We start from the raw sequence: 22,841 nt of genomic DNA on the forward strand, positions 1-22,841 counted from the left end.
GTATATACTACTGCTTTTGAAAGGACTACTGACTTATTCTCTTTGTGATCCATTGAGTAAAACCTACACAGTACATTCAACACCATATACTTTATTCCCTCTTGTATATCCATTTCATTTTTTCAATTGTCTATAAAAATGAAGCCTATTTCACTGAGCATAATACCCTCAGTGAAAATAAGCCAGGTGGAAAAAGACAAGTACCAAATGATTTCACTCATCTGTGGAGTGTAAGAACAAAGAAAAAACTGAAGGAACAAAACAGCAGCAGAATTACAGAACCCAAGAATGGACTAATAGTTACCAAAGGAAAAGGGACCTGGGAGGATGGGTGGGAAGGGAGGGATAAGGAGGAATAAGGGGCATTACGATTAGCACACATAACATAGTGGGATGGTGGGGGGACATGGGGAAGGCTGTACAACACAGAGAAGACAAGTAGTGACTCTATAGCATCTTACTATGCTTATGGAAAGTGACTGTAAAGGGGTATGTGGTGGGAACTTGATAATAGGGGGAGTCTAGTAACCACAGTGTTGTTCATTGTAATTGTATATTAATGATACCAAAAATAAAAAATGAAGCCTTTGGGTAGATTTTTAATCAAAACTGAGGTTTGCTTACTCTTTTCTGATTCTTTTATATCTAGTAAATCAACTAATCTACACAGGTTTTTTTCTATTTATAAAGAAAAAAGATATAAAAGGAAAAGCTACTGCTCTTTACAAAACTGTAACAGTCAAATATTTAAGCAAAACTGATATACTTGTTGACAAAGACACTCTGGAAAGCTTTCACTTCTTCACTTTAACCATGTATGGACCTAAGGAATCTACATTTACATAAAGCATTGATGAAATTTAGAGAATACAGAATTTTTATAACTACTATATTTCCTTTTAAAGAGCATGCTTTCCCCAGAACAAGTTTTTGTTTAATTTGTTTGGCTTTTCAGTGGCTGATCTTTTCTATTATATAACTGGTCATGTGAATACCTTTGCCTAATATCATTTATTAATGGGCTAACAGGTCTTATAGATGATGCAATACTTCCTTTATTATAATGTGAATGTATTAGGTTATCATTTTTAATACATTCATCTAAATAGATAGTTGAAAGAATTGTTAAGTCTCTCTTTTGGTGAATAAAAAAGAAATATTCACCAAAAAAAAATCAGTCTGAAAATTCCATTTTATTTTTTGAAAATCATCAATTTGATAGATTCATACTTTGAAAATGGGTGATTCTGTAACTGTTAAAGCTTACAGATAGAATGAATGCTGGTGAATCCCTGGCTACTGGAAATTCATCAAATTGTATTAGGGATTAGATGTGATAATTGATGAAAATTAGTGTGATCTTGGCACACAGTGAAAGTTCAATGGTTACCAGTGACAGCTGCAGAGTCTCTGTAAGACAGCATGGAATCAACATTCTGGGAGCAAAATAAGACTTGTTTTGAAGTTCTGATTTTCATAGTAAACAGATTGTTTTTATTTAGGTTGTATTTGTTTTGAGGGGCCTGGGAAGGGAGGGCTGATGGAAACTATTGAGGAAGTGGAATATTTACCCCAGGGGCCACACCAATGCCATACCTGATTATTAAAGAAAGTCTTTGTCCATTTAGGCAAAATAAAGCCAGGCATTCATTCCTATTTATGTACAAAGGTGCATGGCCCTAATAGCTAAAACACAGAGGTCTGAACCACTTCTGCAATTTTCTCAGAACTCAAATCTTGTCCATATTTACCTGATTTTTCTTCTGGTTTATTTAGTTTTACTGTGTTGAACACTTTTTCTACTATTCTCTTGTATTATTTAAATTGTATAAATTAAATTGAATTAAATTGAATTAAATTTTAGTCATCCTACAGGGCTTCCACACTAAAACATCTGGGGTTCACACTCTGATTTTGGGCAATGCGTGGCCAGCATGCCTACATGCAGCAGTATTGTTTTTATAATAATGCTATGTTCATTTCAAATTTCCATTTACTCCAGATTTATTTTTAAAATAACATTTTATCTTTATTGAGTTTTTAGATCTTACTCATTTTTAACTTAATTTCCTTTTCCCTTAAAAATTTTTTAATCTTCCCAAATATTTACCATTTTCAATTTTGTATAGCATTTCCAAGTCAATGATATATTACTTGTGATTTTTTAATAATTAACCTAGAAATAATGAAAAGTCAGAATTTTGCACACAATTGTACTAACTTTTTTTCAAAGGTGACAATTTCATCTTTTATCTCCTTTCGCTCTGAATTAAAAATATAAGGTAGGAGCTGCTTGATATTCAGAGGTTTTATTATTCATTGAAGTCTTAATTTACATTCAGCTCCTCAAAATGTGGAGGATGTATTAAAAATGATATTTGACTAGACGTGTCCAGAAATATTTAATTTACAACACCTCTTTGATAAAATGAAAACAAATAACATGTAAACTAATGTTACTGAAGCAATATATATTTTTTGGCATATACTTACTTATTTTGCTTTCTTTGATCTGCATGCACAGTATGAAATCATAAAAGCAACAAACATCACTACACCAACACTGAGTAAGACAATTTCTACCAGGCCAAGGAGATTTATTTTTCCAGTCACTTGTTTTCTGAACATTTCTGCCTTCTCATCACCAATGGTGGCAGTCTGTAATCAAGTTAATAATTAGCATTATTTTGGGTAGATCAGTGAAGCAACCTACTCAAAACCCTCTACTTATGTCTTGCTCTTTTCTCCAAACACTTATATAGACGTTAGTCATCTGTAGCTATAAGACAAGCCAAAGGAATTCCCCATGCGTGCCAAAGAAGGTAATAAATGCCAAATCAGAGTATTTTGAGAGTGAAATCTAATCCTCTTCCCTTTACACATTGTGTAGGACTATTCAGCATACTAGACTTCACTGATCTTCAGAATGGTCTTACTGAAATATTTCCTAATTTTCCAAAGGATGTATCCTAGTTGAACAGGGAAATGGAAAGGGTCAACAGTTTCATTCCTTCTAAGGCCTTATGTACTCTATTTCCTAACTCTGTGACTAATCAATTCCATGGTTTACATTAAAAATATCTTGTCAGGGAACAGAATAATAGACTGCTTGTGCCTACTTTAACCTGGCCCTTATGAGATTGGTTTGCTTTTATTAGCACTATAATATTCAGTAAGTCTAGAGTTATTTGGAAGTCACATACATATATAACTCTTTCTGAACACAGCACTGTGACAGAAAAAACGTTTCATAGGTGCATTTTGAAAGTAATCAAATAATTGAAACCTAACACAAACTTAATTTCTGTATGGTTTGGCTCTCTCAGGTATAATAATATATAAAACTCACCCATATGGCCAATAGAAACATAAATACAGGTACTATATATACATATTCAATTTTAAAACATCAAAACCTTTTTTTAATATACAAACAACTTTACTACTTTTAATGACTAATAGATAAAAATACTAACCTCATTAAGCCAAATAACAGGCACAATATAGTTCCGCTTTAGACCCTTTAATGCACTGTAATAAACATTGAAAAATTATGAAAATATATATTATTTATGTAACAGAAACTTCAGTAATTTCTAGTATAAATAAATGTTCAGAAAATTAATTACTCTGTAATTTAAGTTCCTTGATTTTTGTTTCCTGTAATTATTTTTCACTCTTATGAAACTTTGTGATATAGATTTCTAATCAGATTGACTCTTTCTAAGAACAGTTTTTCTAGCAACTGTTGTCATAGAAATATTTGGACACCTAGTAAAAATAAGATAACACCAAATACTCAAACTAAAAATTTCCAAAATATGTGTAAATACTATTTCAATAAACACTAGATGTAAATCTAAATTACAAATCAAAGCCATAAACATTTAATGACATTAAGCCAAAGAGAAGTTGAAAATTTTATGTTCTCTCCATTTCCCTTAATAGTTTTACTCACAGCCTTTTAAGAAAATAGTAAAGATAATGTAATGGTAACCCTGTTCAAGAGACTCACTCAATTTTTTTTGATGGCTTGACCAGTAAGTTGATCTGCAGTCGTTTTGCAAATTGTAATGTGAATCCAGTTATCTAAAAAGAGAACAATTGCTAACTTCTTTTTAGAACATTATTTCATAACATCCAAAACTTATTTTTGTTACACGGAAATCAAGGTAAAACTATATTACTAGACACCTATGAAATTTATTAAATAATTAGACAAATGAGTATACACACCTGCATATACACACACATGCAAAATTTCTTTGCCCAATCTAATGTCCAGGTTTTAGTTAATTATGATATTTACCTGAAATTGTTTTGGGGAATGAACAATACTGAAACATAAGAGCTCATATAATTTTATTCCTGAATGACGGTCAAACATATATTCAGTCGGAATCCACATATAGTGTCTCTTTATATAAGCAATACTCACAATTAAGTATAAAATAAGCTTAAAACAGTAATTTTTATCAGATTGTTTTAAGCCAATTAAAATAATTTCCATTATTGGTATTCCTGACCAATGAACTATTAAAATGGTTTTAATATTAAAAGTTCCATATGCTGAAAAATAAAATTGAACTACTTTGACACTTCTTTTCATATTAATTTAAATCCAATAAATGTGGCTGACAGTTAAAAAAATCAATAATATACTTGCTTACAGGTTCAACATCTAAGTATGTCCTATGTTCTTCTTCATTTGCATTTAAACCTTCAACAGTTTCTGCAATTTCAGGACTTGCATGGAGAAAATGAGGAAGTGAAATGTACACAGGTTTTCCTGAAAACAAGTTTTAAGAAACAATTGGGGATAAATTATTTTTCTTATTTCACATACCACTCAGAAAAAATTACCTTGAAAATAAAGCTTTTAAAATAAAATAATGCATAATAAAACTAATTGGTGGATGAGGAGAATTATAGAAAAAAGTAAAAAATTCTGCATCACCCTATTAACCTGTCAGTTGACATACTGTTCATTACTTAGGTGTTAATTTTCAGTATGTAAAATACAGTTGCTGAGCACAAAGTTTCAACCATATATGTTCATGTTTCAGGCAGTGATATGTCTATTGACTGAGAATTTGTTTTTCTTTCTTCATTCACACCCACTCCAAGATGGAGGTGAGAGAAATAAAACAGACTCCATTTTGTGCTTAAGTCAGTTCTTATTTCAGAGACATAGTGAAAAGTTATTTTTATTTACCATTTTCCAGAGAAGAAAAAGCTAGACAAATGGCAGCTGGATAAACTGGGATGCTCAAAGTATTCTGAGAGTTATTTTCATTTTACCCTAAATCTTAAAGGAGCACAGGAATTTTGCATAGCAAAAGGTATCTTTACCAAAAGGAAAATATTATGAAATGGGAGAAAACATTTGTAAATGACATATCCAATATCCAAAATATACAAGGAACTCATAGAACTCAAAAAACAAATAGCAAAAAATAAACCCTTATTTTTTTAATGGGCAAAGGACCTAAATAGACATTTTCCAAAGTAGTGGAGGGAAATAATTGGTATGGCTTTACCTAATAATAACTAAGTTTTGCAGTATTGAAATACAATTGGGACCTCAAAAACAATACAAAAAAAATTTTTTTTTCTACCACCATGCTTACCTGCTGTCCTTATTGTTGTGTCTCTCTAAATTTAAATTTTTGGTGGCAAGGGATCCTGGATAAAGGCTACATTTTAAACAATACTACAAATGATGTCATGGACTGTGATACTGAGAACATTTGCTCACCTTCTTTGCATTTGCTGATGTCTAGCATACCGTATAATGTACAATTATTTGAGATAACTTTTTCTGTACAGAAACAATGGTTGTCTGGATTTTGAAGTGGAGATGCAAAGGCCAGGGGTGGAAGAACAAATCTGAATACAGTGATTCCTTTCAGATTAATTTCATCTTCAAACACAGCATAGATTGACCTAAACACAGAGAAGAAAGAGTTGTATTCCAGGAAGTTGAACTATATTCTGGAGATTCCTTTTTTCTTATTTTGAGATTTATATTCTTGCTTTAACTTTTAAAAATCACATATTCTTGTTAGAATTTCATATGATTATTTAACTCTTAGGAAAAGAGTTCTTGTAGAAATTTTAAGGCATACCAGAACCCAACACCTGAATATAAACTATTCTTACCTTTGTTCTTGAAAAGCTTCCGAGAGCAATTTTTGCTTGTGGACTACCATGGAGTATTTTTACTGGAGACATTTTTCATTGTTTATTTCCTCTGTAGATTAAATGTTTGTATGACTTCCCTCTAATCCTTCATTTGTGCCCAGTTTAAATGAAATAAAATTAAAGTTCTATATTTTAAATCTTAATCCTGGAAAGAAAGGCTGCTGGCTCACTGGGGTTGTGTGCGTGTTTGATATTGATCTTGTACGCCTCTATCACTTACCAAGTGCCCACCATGACCTAAGCCCTGGGCTAGGCTCAATACATACTTCTTACAATCCTATATGAAGAAACACTGCTCTCTTAATTTTACAGGTAAGGAGATCCAGAGATACTAAATGCTTGCCCACACCACACTGTCAATAGGAACAGGGCTAGGATTCAAGTGTACTTGCATGGGCTCCAATGGCTGCGTGGTGCCTACTGGGCCTCTCAATTAGAAAAGACACTGTAGGGGCAGTGGAGCACGTCTTTAGCATGGTGCCGTGACAGTGGTATCTTTTCTGGACGTCTTTAGAAAGATTGGGCATGCCTTCTGGACTTGACTTTCATTAAACATACTGGTAGTTTAGTAAAAGAAAGGAAAAGTAGTTCTTGCTTAGAAATGACAAAGAAAATGATTTCCACTATGTAAAATATCCTTTTAAACCCTTCAATTTTTTAAAGAGCTAATAAACACATTATGAATTCCGTACTACATCTATTCTTAATGAATCAAGAAAAAGTTCCCTAAATTTACTTCATTTTTCTCAGATACTGTGATTATTAAGTATAAGCTTCTTGGTTGGTGTTTTGTCATTTGGGGAAAAAAATAATGCAGAACAATACAACCGTGTCTTTGTCTTACCTGCAAATGTCAGAGGAAAAGAATTGCAATACCCGGGTCTTCTCAACAAAAGGTGGAAATGAGGCTGCATCTGTTTAAAAATCAAGCCAGTGGTAAGGGATTAGATCTAATACGTGTCCTAAAATGTTCTAGAAACCTCTAATATTCCAGTACAGTCAACAGAAATATAATGCAAACTATACACACACACACACACACACACACACACACACATATATACATATAATTTTACAATCTTCTAGTAGCACATTTTTAAGTAAAAAGACAAGGAACATTTTATTTAAACCTGTATGTTCAAAATCTTTCAACATGTCATCAATTTAAAAATTGACAAAATCTAGTGTGTATTTTTCAGTTACCGCACATCTGAAATTGTACTAGCCACATTTCAAGTGGTAATAATTGTCATGTGGCTATCAATTACCATATTCAACAAGTCTGTATACTATACACATTTATTGATATTTAGTTTTGTATCAAGTTTTCTTACTCCTTAAAAATAAATGAAAATTAAAAAAAATAACAGCAAAATCACATTATTAAAACTGTGATTGTGTTTCCTCTTTGAAATCCTCCACCCCAGCAATCGAGCGGCACTTTTCTTACCATGAATTTCATGTGTAACTTCTGTTAGGTCCTCATTGTTTTCATTTTTTATAGTGATTCATTCATCTGCTCTAATAGCTGATTAATATTTTTAAAATCATTTATTAAGTTTTCTCACTAAATAGAATTTCCTGTAAATGGTTTGCAGGAAATACCTATCACACACAAAAAGGATTTTTTGAGTTTACTGTATTTCTACAGTGGTTATAATCCAGAGCACACACTGGATGTATTAAGAAATAATTAGATAACTCCTCCATTTGCTTCTCAAATTAATATCACCAAATTGAGCCACCACTGAGTATGTCTGTTCAAAATGGTAAGGTCCATCCTTTAATTATGCAGTCCAGGTTCTTTTTCTGGTAAGTGCTTCAACCTTGTCATCTTAGTACATTTCTCTTACACTTTTGAGATAAATGAGATACAATAGAAGATCACAGTGAACAATATCCAGTTCTCTGGATATCAAAGATCACAGTAATATCCAGTTCTCTCCTTACATTGAGAGAACTGGATATTAAAGTTCAGTTTGAACTCCCCAGTTAGGTCCCTGAATGGCAATTGTCTACAACTGCCTTCCCAACACCTTAACCAATATAGGAAAATATGCTGAAAAGCTGTAAAAATCATTATCTGAAATATCATCGAAGAGAATGCCATAATTATACCCAACAGTCATCACAGGCAATGACTACAAAATTGCTGACCCTGGCAGGGCTTTTTTTTTTAGCAATCAAATGCATATCAGTATCTCCATTTTATCTCTCTTCACAGTGACTGAAGAAAGTAGAAGTACTTTTAAATCATGATGAAAACACACCAGAATCCTTTCCATTTCATTAGTCCCTTCTCTGTAGTGCCGTAACTGAGAATCTCTCTCACAGGCATGACACCAAAGAGTCCTCAGCCCTGTCCAGTCTACCTCTGCTCCTCATTTGTTTTGCTTCTGTTTTCTTCTTAGATACTTTTAACTTCATGCCTGTTGCTCACGTATTCATATCATTGTCGTTCATGAATCCTTTATCTCTCTCTCCTAGAGCTTCTCTGCAACATAGCTTTGGACAGAATTGTTTAATAATGTTTTTTTCTGAAACCCACAAAGAACCCTTTACTATTTAAGGAGCAGCACAGTGTTTTTCTCTCAGTATCTAAGGACTGAAGTATTATGCTTATGTAATTACTGTAGTTAGTAGTATTGAGACACTTGACAATTTATTTGCAGAAGTGCTTTACTTAGAAAGGAATTTCTTCACCCACCCCATAGCTCTGAGTGCTACAGAGCAAACCTAACAGTGCTGTTGTGTTTTTCTGTAAGAAAATGACAGCATAATTAAATGAACATGCAAAACTTAACAATACCTTTGGAAAGACAAACATTCCCTGTGTTTCTGTTTTATTCCCTAATAACTTTGTATTTAACTTTTTTCACATTTATTATATTTCTTTCTGACAATGTATTTTCTCATTAACTTTGTAAACATCTCTTTTCCAGTAGTTGAAAAGTTCACCCCAGATTTTAATTACCTCATGATATTTGATTCCCATTGCTTATTAAAAATGCTAATTCTTAAACTAATAGGCATATGAGGCATATGTGTACTTGCTTTTCTTCAAGGAAAAGCCAGATCTAATTACACACTAAATCTAAGTTCACAGTTCTTTCTTTTTCCCCAATTCTAATTCAAAACGCTCATTTTAAATATTTTTTCATGGTTAGTAGACGTCTAACATTGTTAAAATCTTTTTGTTTTCTCCTCTTATTTTGACCATCTTATTTATAATAGTTGACTCTGTCTTGCAACTTTATTGATTCTACCTCAGCTTGAAACCACACTTGGAATTGTGTTTTACCTTTGGTAGTTACCTTGATTTTTTTTATTCTTTCAATTTCAAATTATTTGTATGGTATTTATAAGAGAAGTGAGCAGTAACTACTTTTTTTTAACTGTTTACTCCATTGCTAGGGAGACAGGTCATTAAAGTTTTTACAAAGCAAATGTTTCCGTGGTAATGTGGTAAAGGCTAATTCTAGATAATTAATCTTCAGAAATTTCATCACATCAAACAGACATTTACTAAGCCTATAAGAATAGATGCTCTGAATTATGCCATATGGATAAAAAGATAGGTAAACACATATCCTCAACCTTCAGAACGTTGTAGGTATGATGGTAGGTTTGTGGGAAAGAGGAAGGTGGGTTCATTGTGATTATTACCACAATCAAATGCCCTCACCTGTGCCATTAATCATGTCGCAGTAGCTTGGCCAGTAGGAGAGAGTCCTTAGGAACAAAAAGAAAGAAAATGAACACTCACATTTCAAGAGTACCTTTCTCATATAATTATGATTCATACTTCTGTCAAAATAATAAAGATCAGATGTGACAAATACCAAGTTTAAGAACTATTCCAAATCATTCAGACCCTGTTTTGTTTGAAGCTTTCATCTTGTTGGGATGAATTACATGCCTGATGCCATTAAGTGGCCAGATTATGCAATAGAAACTGCCAAATGTTGATTAGATACTATTGGGAATAGACACAGCTCTGAGAAAAGAAAACTGAGTACCTTTTTTCAGATATTTATATCTCTGCTTAGGGGAAAATTCTTTTCCAATGGAAGAAATGGATTATTTGGTAGTATGTTGGGTGCTCAGACTGAATAGGAGGAAATATTAAGTAGGTAACTGATGTAAGCTTAATACGAGGAAGAAGAGAAGAGTGGGGAGGAGAAAAGAAAAGAAGTAGATGTTTGATCAATAGCGAGTAGAAACATGTAAATGAATTTTTTCTTTTTCTCCCTTCTAACTCTTGTAAGAACTGGCATTAAAGTAGGACAGATCTTATTAATTTATAGTCTGGTGTCTAAATAAGATATATGGATGTGTATCTGGAAGTAACAAAAACAATTGTAGAAATATTTTTTCTGCATCCACAGCCACGTTTTGGAGATGAAAAAGGTTTTTTTCCTCTCCTAATATATCACCCACTGAGAGATGTCAACATAAGCTGTTGCTTCTTTTTGAAACAGTTTAAGCAGTTAATCATACTCAGTCTTGCCATGATCAGTTAAATTAACCCTATAATCTGAAATTATTCTGAAATTCTTACTCCAATTGGGAGCACTTAGCAACTTTCCCCAAAACCTCTCTATAATATTGAAATGGTGGAAAGGCTCATGTTCCTCAATATACAGTGATGTGATTTCCCCTGAAGTCAGCATGTGGAAGTGCTTGTTTTACTCCACTGTACTTTCCTATGAGAATATGTGACTGACTCTGCAGAGGAAGCACTACATGGTGGATATTTACTGTTGCATGGACTTTTTTAGATAGGGATCCAGTGTGAGGCAATGGTAACTTACATTAATAAAAAATTTTATACTCTTTGATTTTAATTACTGTACTCTTTTTTCAGGAAATAACTGGTGTAAAGCACATCTTTTAACTTTGAGCAGAAGAAAACAAGCTTCCTCTCCTGATGCTTATAGGGATTCTTCTGGTTTTACACATCTAAGTTATGTATATTTCAGATGAATAGGCAGGAGCTAGGAAAAAAGAAGAGATCACAGCTATTTGACTGTGTCTCATTCTATTGTCACTTCAAAGGAGTTGTTATGCTCTTTATTTTCAAGATTTTTTAATGTAAATTTTAGAACTGTGCTTGAAATACTGATTCCATTTTTGCTTTGATAATTTTTTTAGAAGCTCAGTTCTCAGTATAGAAATTATTTCAAGAAGTTTTGAAGGGGAAAGTCATGAAAGCTTTTGCATGGATCCATTAAGCTTCCATCTTTACAGATCTATTAAGTCATGTCACTGGAATGAACAATTATTATGTCATAAACTCAATTAAAAAAGTTAAAAAACTACCCTAAACTGTATTTTCCTATCTGCTAGATGATAAGTTGATGTGCTGATTTTCTTTACCTCTGTAGTTGTGTGGTTGTATGTGTGCACTGTGACACAGCGGAGAGGGAAACTGACCCTTTGAATCTGTATACAATAGAATCTGTAAATAAAGGCAGACCGAACCTTAAGTGGGACTGATACTCACCAGCTTAGTGTGACCGTTTGTCACAATTAAATGGTTAACACCTGGCAGAACACGACTCCAGGGTGGAGATACAGACAGGTCTGGTTCATAGACTGGTGCCTGTGCCTTTACAGGTACACAAACAGCACCCCTGCCTTTTTGTTCCCTGGTAACACACACACTCACTTTACCTGGATACTTACTTTTTACCTTTATAAGTGTCAATTATTGCAACTTTGCTTATGTCATCTTTTCCACTGAAAACTTTATAATATCCATCAGCAGTATCGTTGTACTGAAAAGATACATACAAGAAAAAATTACTTCGGGAACAAACCCTATTTTCCAAGTTAAAAATTATGCAATTACCTTTCACATCTCAAACACTGATTACTTGTAATCATTTTATATGGTTTGAGATATATATGCAATAAAGTTTTTTAATTATTGTCTTTAACATTTTTAAAAGATAGAATAAAAGAGGTGCCTAGCATTAAATGGTGGATGCTGAGACAAAGAAGAAAATATCAAAAGTTGACATGATCTAAACTCCAGTACTCTTTGTCATAATTAAGTTTGAAAGGCAATTTTGACCACTACTCCTATTATATTGAGGTGAAGAGATATTGAACAAAACCTATGAGAACAATGTCAGATTTCTAGAGATAGTCTAAATGTTATGAACTTTAATAAGTGGTTATTAAAAATTAGGTATACAAAACTAAAAACAGGATTAGCCAAGGACAGAATTATGAGTATTTGAGTTAAAAATAATCTTTGATTCCTTAAGGCTTTCTGCACTCATATTGAATATATAACCTTGCAATCCTAAACACCGTCTAGAAGTAAAGTAACAACAGTGAACTGGAGAATATAACTAATATCACATAGAGAGTTGAATGAAATCATAGTCAAAATTCCAATTCAAAGGTCAGTTTGGCCTATTTAAATTCCAAACATTAAGCTATAACTAAGTATATTGCCAAGTTTATGGTTTCCTTAATCTCCAAACCACCCTTCATGACACTGTAGACCAGTGGAAGTTATTATGAACAAAGTCCATTAAAATAGGACACTGCTGATTTACCAGTCTCTGTGTGCAAATTTATGCTTTTAAATTTACATTCAAACACATTTTGTAAGAGGTCTAAAGAAGGAGGAATGATAGGAGGAGTACATTTAACACAAAAAATATGGTATTAAACTTGATTCTTTGAAAAGGAAATCAAAACCAAAAATCATGTTCAAAAGCCTTACCAACTTAAAACCTCATTTAGACAATGGAAATCCAATTAAATCTCAATGTCTTAATATAAATTTAGTTGTTAAATTTAGATAAGTATATTTTCCCAACTCAGAATGCTGAAGCTGTGTGAGAGACTTAAAAAAAAATTAGAATGTATATTCCCAGATCAGAAAATAGCATCAATGCATTAAATTATAAAAGTATGAATTGTCAATGCCATTGTATTTATCCAATTAAAGTATAACAATATCGACATTCATATTTGGTACTCACAGGAAAAAAGAGACCAACTGTTGTAGCAACGGGGTATGGAACCAAACTCAAGAACGGATCCTTATAGCCCCACAATAGTTCTTTCAAAGTTCTATTTTGAAACAGAGAAGATTTTGACTTCTTTATAAGTGAATTGAGTAACACTTGAACAAATGCATTTGGATAGAGATGTGCTGCAGCCTACAAAAACAAAAAATGATTACTGTTTAAAACACCAATTGCAGTATCAGATTTTTAACAAATAAATGGATTAAATACTAGAAGTTTAATTAAAACATTTTTAATTGTAACTTTAAAATTACTACCAAATCTCGGCAAGGCTAAGTGTCATTTGACCCCTATGTGATTACATTTTTCTCTCTGCCTCAGTATCAGCCACAAGAAGATAGTATTCAAAGTCCAGTTTTTTTACTGGTATACTTTAAGTGGTCTTTGATTCTTACATGACTTTGTTACCTGTCCAAAAGACCATAATTCCATTCAGAAAAATGACACAGAACATGTTTGTAAAAATGACAAAATAAATAATACCTAATGACGGTTTTGGTCAAGAGATTAATTATAGTGGATTCTCGAGTATTTCAAAACAATTTTGTTGTCTACTCACTGCTACAGCCAGATTGAGAACGGTGAAACTGTCATTCTCTGTTCCAACTGACAGTGAAGGTTCAAAGATGGCGCCATTGGGCTGTAGGAAAGAGACTGTGTGGTTCTCAGAGTCATGGGTTATATTTTCCTTGGCTAAATAACGGACTCTGAAAAACAAGAGTAAATAAATTCAAAATAGTTGTCTCAAGTTGACATTAGATCTCAGATGCCATTCATTCATGCAACAGATACTTTCTGAGTACATACACTAAGTCAGAAATTATGGTAAACAATTGGTTTAAAATGATAAATAGGCTAATGCTAGGTCTCCAGCAAGTTAGGGGAGTCTTAAATTTGCATAGTGTTGGGGAAGGAATAGGAGGTATTATGGGAGTTTACACAGTCTATGGGAAAACAGATACAAATCCAGGCTTAGGATGGTCACAGTGGGGTTAAGGGTCAAGACACATTTTGGTAGTAATCCCACATAAGTGGTCTGAATGACAAACAGGGTAGTTAGGTAAGATAGGGTAGAATGTAGCATGTATAAGACGGGAAGAACATGGTGTATTTTTAGAAATGCAAATTGTTGAATTTGGTTGGACTAAGAGTGTAAGGAGAATGGTGGGAAATAAAGCTGCTGAAAAAAGCAAGATCTCATACCTAAAAGGGTTGCATCTATGCTCAAATATTTAGCTTTTATCCTGAAGGTAAGGAGGAGAGAGTAGAGAGCAGAGGAATATTAAAAGCACATTTTCTTACATTAGAAAGAATGCTCAAACAGCCTAGCCAGCACCAGCTTTAACATATTTTCTAGTTTCTTCATAAAAATTAAAGATAACTAATGGAGTATAATTTCCATTTTACAGACCAATTCCCCACCACTCTTTCCCCCATATATTGAATGTCGAACAGTTCTAAAGTCCTGGATCTGACATCTCTATGTTGCAAAGTACCGTTATTTAGGAATGTGGTGAAGGGTGTTTATTGTGGAGAAAAATCTTCTGAGTGTTAGACAGTCACTGAGATAAGGTCTACATCATTCATCGCACTATCATATATTTGAATGACTATTGAGTAAGTGAATAGTAACTAAGGTAAAGACTGAAAAATACGGGGCTGAAATGTAAAAAAAAATTACCCACCACATTTCACTCATGTATAAGAGTTTTTATTCCTGTAATGTAAATGCAATGTAGACTCCTCTAGGTAGGGAGGGATTGCGAGTGCTTGTATTCTCAGTGTTTGGTACATGGTGGGTTCTCAATACATTTTTTAAATTAATTAATTAATTAATGGCTCACATACTTTCAAAAGAGAATTTATAAGAAGATAGAAAGATATTTTTCTTTTAATACAATTTCATCAAAGCTTTATTACTTATTCTTGGAGTATTGTAGACAAAGAATATCAAAATCTCAAACACCAACCAGGACAGTCTGTTATTAGTCGATTACTACTTTATCTTAAGAGTAGTGTATTTTAAAATTATATTAAATTTTATTAACATTTAAAGTTGAAGTGCTTTCATTTTTCAGGAACATTTATATATATACATTATCTGTATATACATATATATACATATATATATATACACAAATATATATACATTTATGTATATATAATTGAAATAATATTAAAATAATTGTGAACCAAATTCTAGGACTTAAATTGTAGTTACAATATTTTACCAGTAGATGGCACTCATTAAAAGGAAAAAATATTTTAAAACGAGTCCTGTGTATATTTTTTATTTTTCTCAAGTCTTCTTAGTTCTTTTTTTTTTTGCTCTTAATAAATGGCAGGATGAGGATACAATAATATTGTAAATAATTAGTAGTTATAAGATTCTTAAAATTAGTTACATCACACGTGTTCTCATCATTTTTCAACTCATAAAATGAGAACTCTATTTCTCTACAAAAGACATCAAACAAGAAGAGCAAAATAACTGTGTTAGTTTTCTGACCAGTGATAATTAATATAGAGAAATATGGCATTGCATTTGTTCCTCGCAAACTATTCATAATTTAATTAACACTGCCCACCTACACGCCATCGGAAAATATTGTTTGTGCCTAAATAACTTGAAATAGTTAATCTTTTAAACTAAAGAGTTTATAAAGCCATTGGTGTGGCGCATCTGGCGTCAGGAGAAATTGTCAGCTATAGACAATTATGTTTTTTAATGTTCCATGCATCTAGTTTCAATCTAGCTCAGACCTTATAATTAAAAACTCTTTAAATAAGATACAGCTTTTTTGCATAATACAAAATCCAGATTGAATGCAAAAGAGAGATGTGACATCATAGAACCTCTGTCTGTAAAAAGATATTATATTCTTAGTTTTCATCCTTGTTTGCTTAAAAGCAATGTAAAGTATTCTATGCATATCGACTAGGATAGTATTTTTATACATCTTGAAAATGTCTACTGAATGTATAAATATTTCTGGCACATGCAATTTCATACTTAAAATGCAATTAAGTATAGCTAAAATATTTAAGTGACCTTTTCTCAGATTGATAATAAAACTTAACTGTGTTGATTGTAGAGAGAAAGCCATACACTTTAATTGACATTTATATATTAGTCCATTGGTGAGTTTCCTGTTTGTCTAAATAACTTTGTACTCTCATCCATTTCACTCCCAAACAACATGTCACCAACCATCAAATTTATTCCTGAAAATGAATTTGAAATCTAAGTTTGGAAATCTAAATTTTAAATGTCAGGCTTTTATATCATATATTTCAATATTAATCAATATGGGAAGTTCTTCCTTAAACTAGTTCCATTCCACAAGAACCTGTATAGTAAAAATACTTTATAAAATATAATCTTCTTAGTATTCTTTCATTCTTCTCCTGGAAACATCCTCCCAATCTGCCTACCACCCCTTCTCCAATCTATGCAGTGCCGATGGGACATTCAATCAAAATATCTTTTTAGCCCCAGAAAAGTGGCAAGCTACTAAGTGCTGTGAGAGTCTCTCTTCTGCACTTTTCAATCTTGGACAGATGGCATAAAGAAACTCAAGAGTTCATTTATTGCTGTGTAGATCAAATGTCAGCAAACTATAGTATAGCATAAGGGTCAGTCTCCTATTTTTATAAGTAGTTTTATTGGAAAGGAGCCATGCTCACTTGTTCATGTATTGGATTTGGCTGATTTCACACTACAATGGCAGAACTAAGAAATCAAATGACCCACAAACCTAAAATATTTACTCTCTGGCTCTGAAAGAAAAAGTGTGCTGACCATTGACCTAGATCATTAGAACTTCTGTAATTTAAATTTTTTTTATTGAAGTATAGTTGATATATAAAATATTACAATATATTCTAATATACAACATAATTATTCATCAATTATATACATTATTAGTCACTAGCGTAGTTACTATGTGTCAAAAGAAAGATGTTACAGAACTGTTGACTGTATTTTCTGTTTTACTTTCATACCCGTGACTAGTTTATATTATGATTGAGATTTTGTGCACCTTTATTCCATTCACCTATTTGACTCAACAATCCCAACCCTTCCCCATGGTAACCACCAGTCACTTCTCAGTATTTATGAGCCTATTGCTGTTTTCTTTGTTTTGTTTAGATTCCCCAAAAAGTGAGATCGTATAGTATTTGTATTTCACTCCCTGGCTTATCTCACTTAGCATAATACCCTCCAGGTCCATCCATATTGTCACAAATAGCAGGATTTCTTTTTTCTTTATGGATGAATAATATTGTGTATATGTGCCACATCTTCTTTATACATGCATCTATTGGTGGACAATGTGGTTGCATCTATATCTTGGCTATTGTACATAATGCAGCCATAAACAGGGGTGCATCTGTCTTTTCCAATCAGAGTTGGATAAATTCCTGCAAGTGGAATTACTGGGTCATATGTTATTCCTATTTTTAGTTTTTTGAGGAAACTCCGTACTTTTCCATCCTTGTTGCAAAAATGTATATTACCAACAGTGTAGGAGGGTTCCCTTTTCCCCACATCCTTGCCAACACTTGTGGTTTCTTGTCTTGAGTAGTGGCCATTCTGACTGGTGTGCAGTGATACCTTATTGCGGTTTTGATTTGCATTTCCCCAATGATTAGCTATATGGAGCATCTTTTCATGTGCCTTTTGGCCACCTGTATGTCTTCTTTGGAAAAAATGTCTATTCAGGTCCCCTGCCCATTTTTTAATAAGATTACTTGGTTTTTTTTGGGTGTTGAGTCATATGAGTTCCTTATATATTTTGGATGTTAACCCCTTATCAAATAAATCATTTATGAGTATATTCTCCCATATTGTAGGTTGCCTTTTTGTTTTGTTGATGGTTTCCTTTGCTGTACAGAAGAGTATATTGATTTTGTGTCCTGTGACTTTGCTGAATCCAGTTATTAGTTCTAATAGTTTTTTGGAGTCTTTTAGGTCTTCTCTATATAATGTCGTATCATCTGCAAATAGTGACAATTTTATTTCTTCCAATTTGGATGCCTTTTATCTACTTTTCTTGTCTGGCTGCCATATCTAGGACTTCCAGTACTATACTGAATAAAAGCACAGAGAGTGTGCACCCTCATCTTCAGTTCAGTGTACATTCCTGAACTTAGATGAAAAGCTTTCAGCTTTTCACCATTAAGTATGATGTTAGTTGTGGCTTTGTTATATATGGCTTTTATCATGTTGAGGTGCATACCCTCTATACTCATTTTGTTGAGAGTTTTTATCATGAATGTTGAATTTTGTCAAATTTTCAGCATCTATTGAGATGATCATGTTGTTTTTATCCTTTTGTTTATGTGATATATCACACTGATTGATTCATGAATATTGTACCATCCTTGCATCCCTGGAATGATGGATGATCCTTTTGATGTATATTTGAATTTTATTTGCTATTAATTTTGCTGAAGATTTCTGCATCTTTTTTCATCAGGGTTATTAATCTGTTATTGGGATTTGAGTCTTTGTCTGGTTTTGGGATTAGAGTGATGCTGGCCTCATAGAATGAGTTTGCAAGTATTTCCTCCTCTTCTACTTTTTGGAATACTTTAAGAAGGATGTTTATTAGCTCTTCTGTAAATGTTTGGCAGAATTCACCTGTGATGACATCTGGTCCTGAACTTGTTGGGAGTTTTTTAGTTACCAACTCAATTTTGTTACTAGTAATTGGTCTGTTTATAATTTGTTTCTTCCTGCATCAATGTTGGGAGATTGTACATTTCTAGGAATATGTCCATTTCTTCTCGGTTGTCCAATTTATTGCATATAATTTTTCATATTATTATCTTATAATTTGTATTTCCATGGTGTCAGTTGTAACTTCTTTTTCATTGCTGGTTGTTTATTTGTGTTTTCTTTTTTTCTTGATAAGTCTGGCTAGGGATTTGTCTATTTTGCTTATTTGTTTGAAGAACAAATTCTTGTTTTCATTTTTTTTTCCCTGTGGTTTTCTTATTCTCTATTTCTGCTCTGATTTTATTATGTCCCTCCTTTTACTAACTTTGGGCTTTGTTTGTTTTTTCCTTTTCTAATTCCTTTATTTGTGAGTATAGATCATTTATTGCAATTGTTCTTGTTTCTCGGGGTAGGCCTGTACTACTATGTACTTCCCTCTTAGAACTGCTTTTGCTCCATCACAAATATTTTGAACTGTTGTGTTTCTATTTGTCTCCATGTATTGTTTAATTTCCTCTCTGATTTGTGCATTGATCCATTGATTATCTAGAAGCATGATTTTTTAGCCTCCAAGTGTTTGTTTGTTTTCTTCATGTAATTGATTTCTAGTTTCATACCATTGTGATCTGAGAAGATGCTTGATATAATTCAATCTTTTTTAATCTATTGAGGTTCTCTGTGTCCTAATATGTGGTCTATTTTGGAGAACATTCCTTGTGCACTTGTATCCTGCTGCCTCTGTTGCCTTATTTATTTTCTGTCTGGAAAACCTGTCACTGATGTAAGTGGGGTGTTAAAATCCTCTAATGTGATTGTGTTTTTGTATATTTCTCCCTTTAGGTCTCTTAGTATTTGTTTTATTTATTCAGGTGCTTGTATGTTGGGTGTATCAATATTTACAACTGCTATATCCTCTTGTTGGACTGATCCCTTTATCATTATGTAATGTTCTTTGTCTCTTATTATTTTGTTTTGAAGTTTAGTTTGTCTGATAAAAGTACTGCTACTCCTGCTTTTTTCTCTTTTATTTGCATGAAATATCTTTTTCCATCCCTTCACTTTGTCTGTGTATGTCTTTAGTTCTGAGTCTCTTGTAAGCAGCATACAGATGGATCTGGTTTCTTTATCCATTCTCCCACCCTGTGTCTTTTGATTGGTGAATTCAGTCCATTTACATTTAAGGTAATTATTGATAGGTATGGACTTCTTGCCATTTCATTCATTGTTCTCTGATTCTTTTTGTAGTTCCTCTCTGTTCCTTTCTTCCTCTCTTACATTCTTCTCTTGTCATTTGATGGTTTTCTTAAGTGTTATGTTTGGATTCCTTTTAAAAAACGTTTAGTGTATCTATTTATGTTTGTGGTTACAAGGTTCATAGTTCCCTAAATATATAACAGTCTGTATTAAGTTGATGGTTGATCAATTTTGAACACATTCTCGAAGTACTAATTTTTTATTCTTTTTCCTCCTCCACACTTTGATGTGTAAGATGTCATAATATACATCGATTGTGTATCTCTTGACTAATTTTGCATATAGCTGATTTTACTACTTTTGTTTTTTGAACTTGATATTTGCTTTGTAAGTAATTGGTCTATTACCTTTATTGTAGGTTTATTTTCACTGATGAAAAATATTTAGACTTAAGAACATTCCACATAAAGAAGACCCTTCAACATATCCTATGAGGCCAGTTTAGTGGTGGTGAATTCTTTTAACCTTCATTTATCTGGGAACTTTTTAATCTCTCCTTCAATTCTGAAGATAACCTCACTGGGTAGAGAATTCTTGCTTGTAGGCTATTTCCTTTTAATACTTGAATATTTATACCATTCCCTTCTGGCTGGAAAATTTTGGCTGCAAAATCTGCAGTATTGCCTTATGGCATTTCTTTTATAGGTAACTGTCTGCCTCTCTCTGTTTTCAGTACCCTCTCTTTATCCTTAATCTTTGTCATTTCAATTATTATATGTCTTGCTGTTGTCTTCCTGGGGGTCATCTTGTAAGGGGCTCTGTGCACTTGTAAGCCCTGGATATCTATTTCCATACCCAGATTGGAGAACTTTTCAGCTATTATTTATTTAAAGATACATTCTGCTCCTTTCTCTCTCCTCCTATGGGACCCCTATTATGTGAATACTGTTTCATTTGGAGTTGTTACACAGCTCTGATTTTATTATGTCCCTCCTTTTACTAACTTTGGGCTTTGTTTGTTTTTTCCTTTTCTAATTCCTTTATTTGTAAGTTTAGATCATTTATTGCAATTCTTGTTTTTAGTAATTTTCTTTATTCTCTCTGTTCCTCAGTTTAGTTACTCTACTGATTTCTATTTTCCATCACACTGAGTCTTTCCTCTGCTTCTAGCAGTTTGCTATTCATTCCCTATATTATATTTTTCATTTCTTGTATTCTTTAGCTCTGAGTGGCTCTTTTTCATGTTTTCTGTCTCTTTGTTGATGTTCTCACTGAGATCAGCAATTTATTCTTTCCCCCAGTTCAGTGAGCATCTTTATGACTGTTACTTTGAATTCTTTATCAGGAAGATTGCTCATTTCTACTTCATTTAGCCCATTTTTCTAGTGTTTTATCTTGTTTTTTTGTTTGGAACATATTCCTCCACCTTCTCATTTTGTCTGGGTTTGTTTCTTCCTTTGTATTAGGTGATTAGCTATGCTTATGCCTCCTGGTCTTGAAAGTAATGCCTTTATGAGGTGGCCATCCTGTGGTGCCCAGAAGCTCAAGACTCTTTGCTCAGCAGCGTATGGTTCTGTTTTGCAGCTGAGCTGCAATTACTGTTGGTGGGCTGTTGGTGGGGTCGCCTTTCTGCCTGTCTGCCAGCAGTGGCTGATCCCCACAGCTCACCTCTGTCTTCCTGTGTGATGTGAAGCACTTCTGCTGGGATTCATTGTGGGTGGGGCCATCTTCTGACTGCTGAGGCCTCTGTTCAGAATGTGCTCCCCAACGAGTGATTTCATAATCACTCAACTTTTTGTTTAAAAATCTAATGTGTACAGGTCTTGGAATATGCGGGTTAATTAGGTTAAAGTGAGGAAAGTGCCTTAGGTTTTGCCCAGGCATGCTTGCTTTCTTAATACTCCTGCCACAGCTACTTAAGTACCTTAAAATAAAAAGGATTTACTTTGATTTTAAGAATATTCTAAAGGAATTACCAAGTACATAGAAATGGGGTAGACTGCTGTATATAAATATACATTATATATATATATATAAATTAATATATATATATATATATATATATATATATATATATATATATAAAATTAATATTTCAATCCGGGCAACTTCATGCATTGATCCATGTCATACCTTGTTGATCAAAGTTTCAGTGAACTCACTTTAGCTGCCATCAAATAGCCTGTGATTCTTCTGGAGGAAGGACATTCTTCTACACTTCCAATTTCAACTGAATTTAGGATCTAATCTATTGGGAGGCAGTTTCACCTCCAAACAAGGGAGACTTTCAAACTATGAACTATGAGCTTTTTCTGAAAGTAATTAGTTTTCCCATTAGTTAAAGCATCTTAGCAGCTGTAATGACTCCAGTTTAGTGACATTATGAAACAAGATAACTCCCAGTTGATTACAATTCCTTTAACATTATTATATAAATAGGAGTTTATTGTCTATAAACTTTAGCTATAAATGCAACTTCCGTTCTCCAACCCTCCCCTCACTGCCTCTCCAAGTAAATTAAGTATATCTAACTTGCCCCTTTTTATCCCTTAGAGAGATAGATTAAAGCCTTTAAGAATACATTTATATTAGCCGTCATATATCAGAGGAGGATGAGAACTAGATTCAGTACTATGTTTGTTTCCCTATATTCCAATATCCTCCAA

At 33.1% G+C, this 22,841-nt stretch overlaps 1 protein-coding gene across 7 annotated transcripts in view; it reads right to left on the bottom strand.

The window, feature by feature from the left end:
- Positions 1 to 22,841, bottom strand: part of CD36 (CD36 molecule (CD36 blood group)) — a 74,655-nt gene that overhangs the window by 1,243 nt on the left and 50,571 nt on the right. For all 7 annotated transcript variants that reach the window (XM_073238934.1, XM_017677312.3, XM_073238933.1 and 4 more), the window contains 10 exons: positions 13,816 to 13,963; positions 13,209 to 13,388; positions 11,893 to 11,984; positions 9,890 to 9,936; positions 7,049 to 7,118; positions 5,759 to 5,946; positions 4,671 to 4,789; positions 4,016 to 4,089; positions 3,477 to 3,531; positions 2,494 to 2,658 (listed from right to left, as the gene is read on the bottom strand). In XM_073238934.1, the coding sequence (XP_073095035.1) occupies positions 2,494 to 2,658; positions 3,477 to 3,531; positions 4,016 to 4,089; positions 4,671 to 4,789; positions 5,759 to 5,946; positions 7,049 to 7,118; positions 9,890 to 9,936; positions 11,893 to 11,984; positions 13,209 to 13,388; positions 13,816 to 13,963 (1,138 nt within the window). The remainder of the gene's footprint in view (positions 1 to 2,493; positions 2,659 to 3,476; positions 3,532 to 4,015; positions 4,090 to 4,670; positions 4,790 to 5,758; positions 5,947 to 7,048; positions 7,119 to 9,889; positions 9,937 to 11,892; positions 11,985 to 13,208; positions 13,389 to 13,815; positions 13,964 to 22,841) is intronic.

Source organism: Manis javanica, chromosome 6, assembly GCF_040802235.1.
Source record: "Manis javanica isolate MJ-LG chromosome 6, MJ_LKY, whole genome shotgun sequence".
NCBI classification, from domain to species: domain Eukaryota; kingdom Metazoa; phylum Chordata; class Mammalia; order Pholidota; family Manidae; genus Manis; species Manis javanica.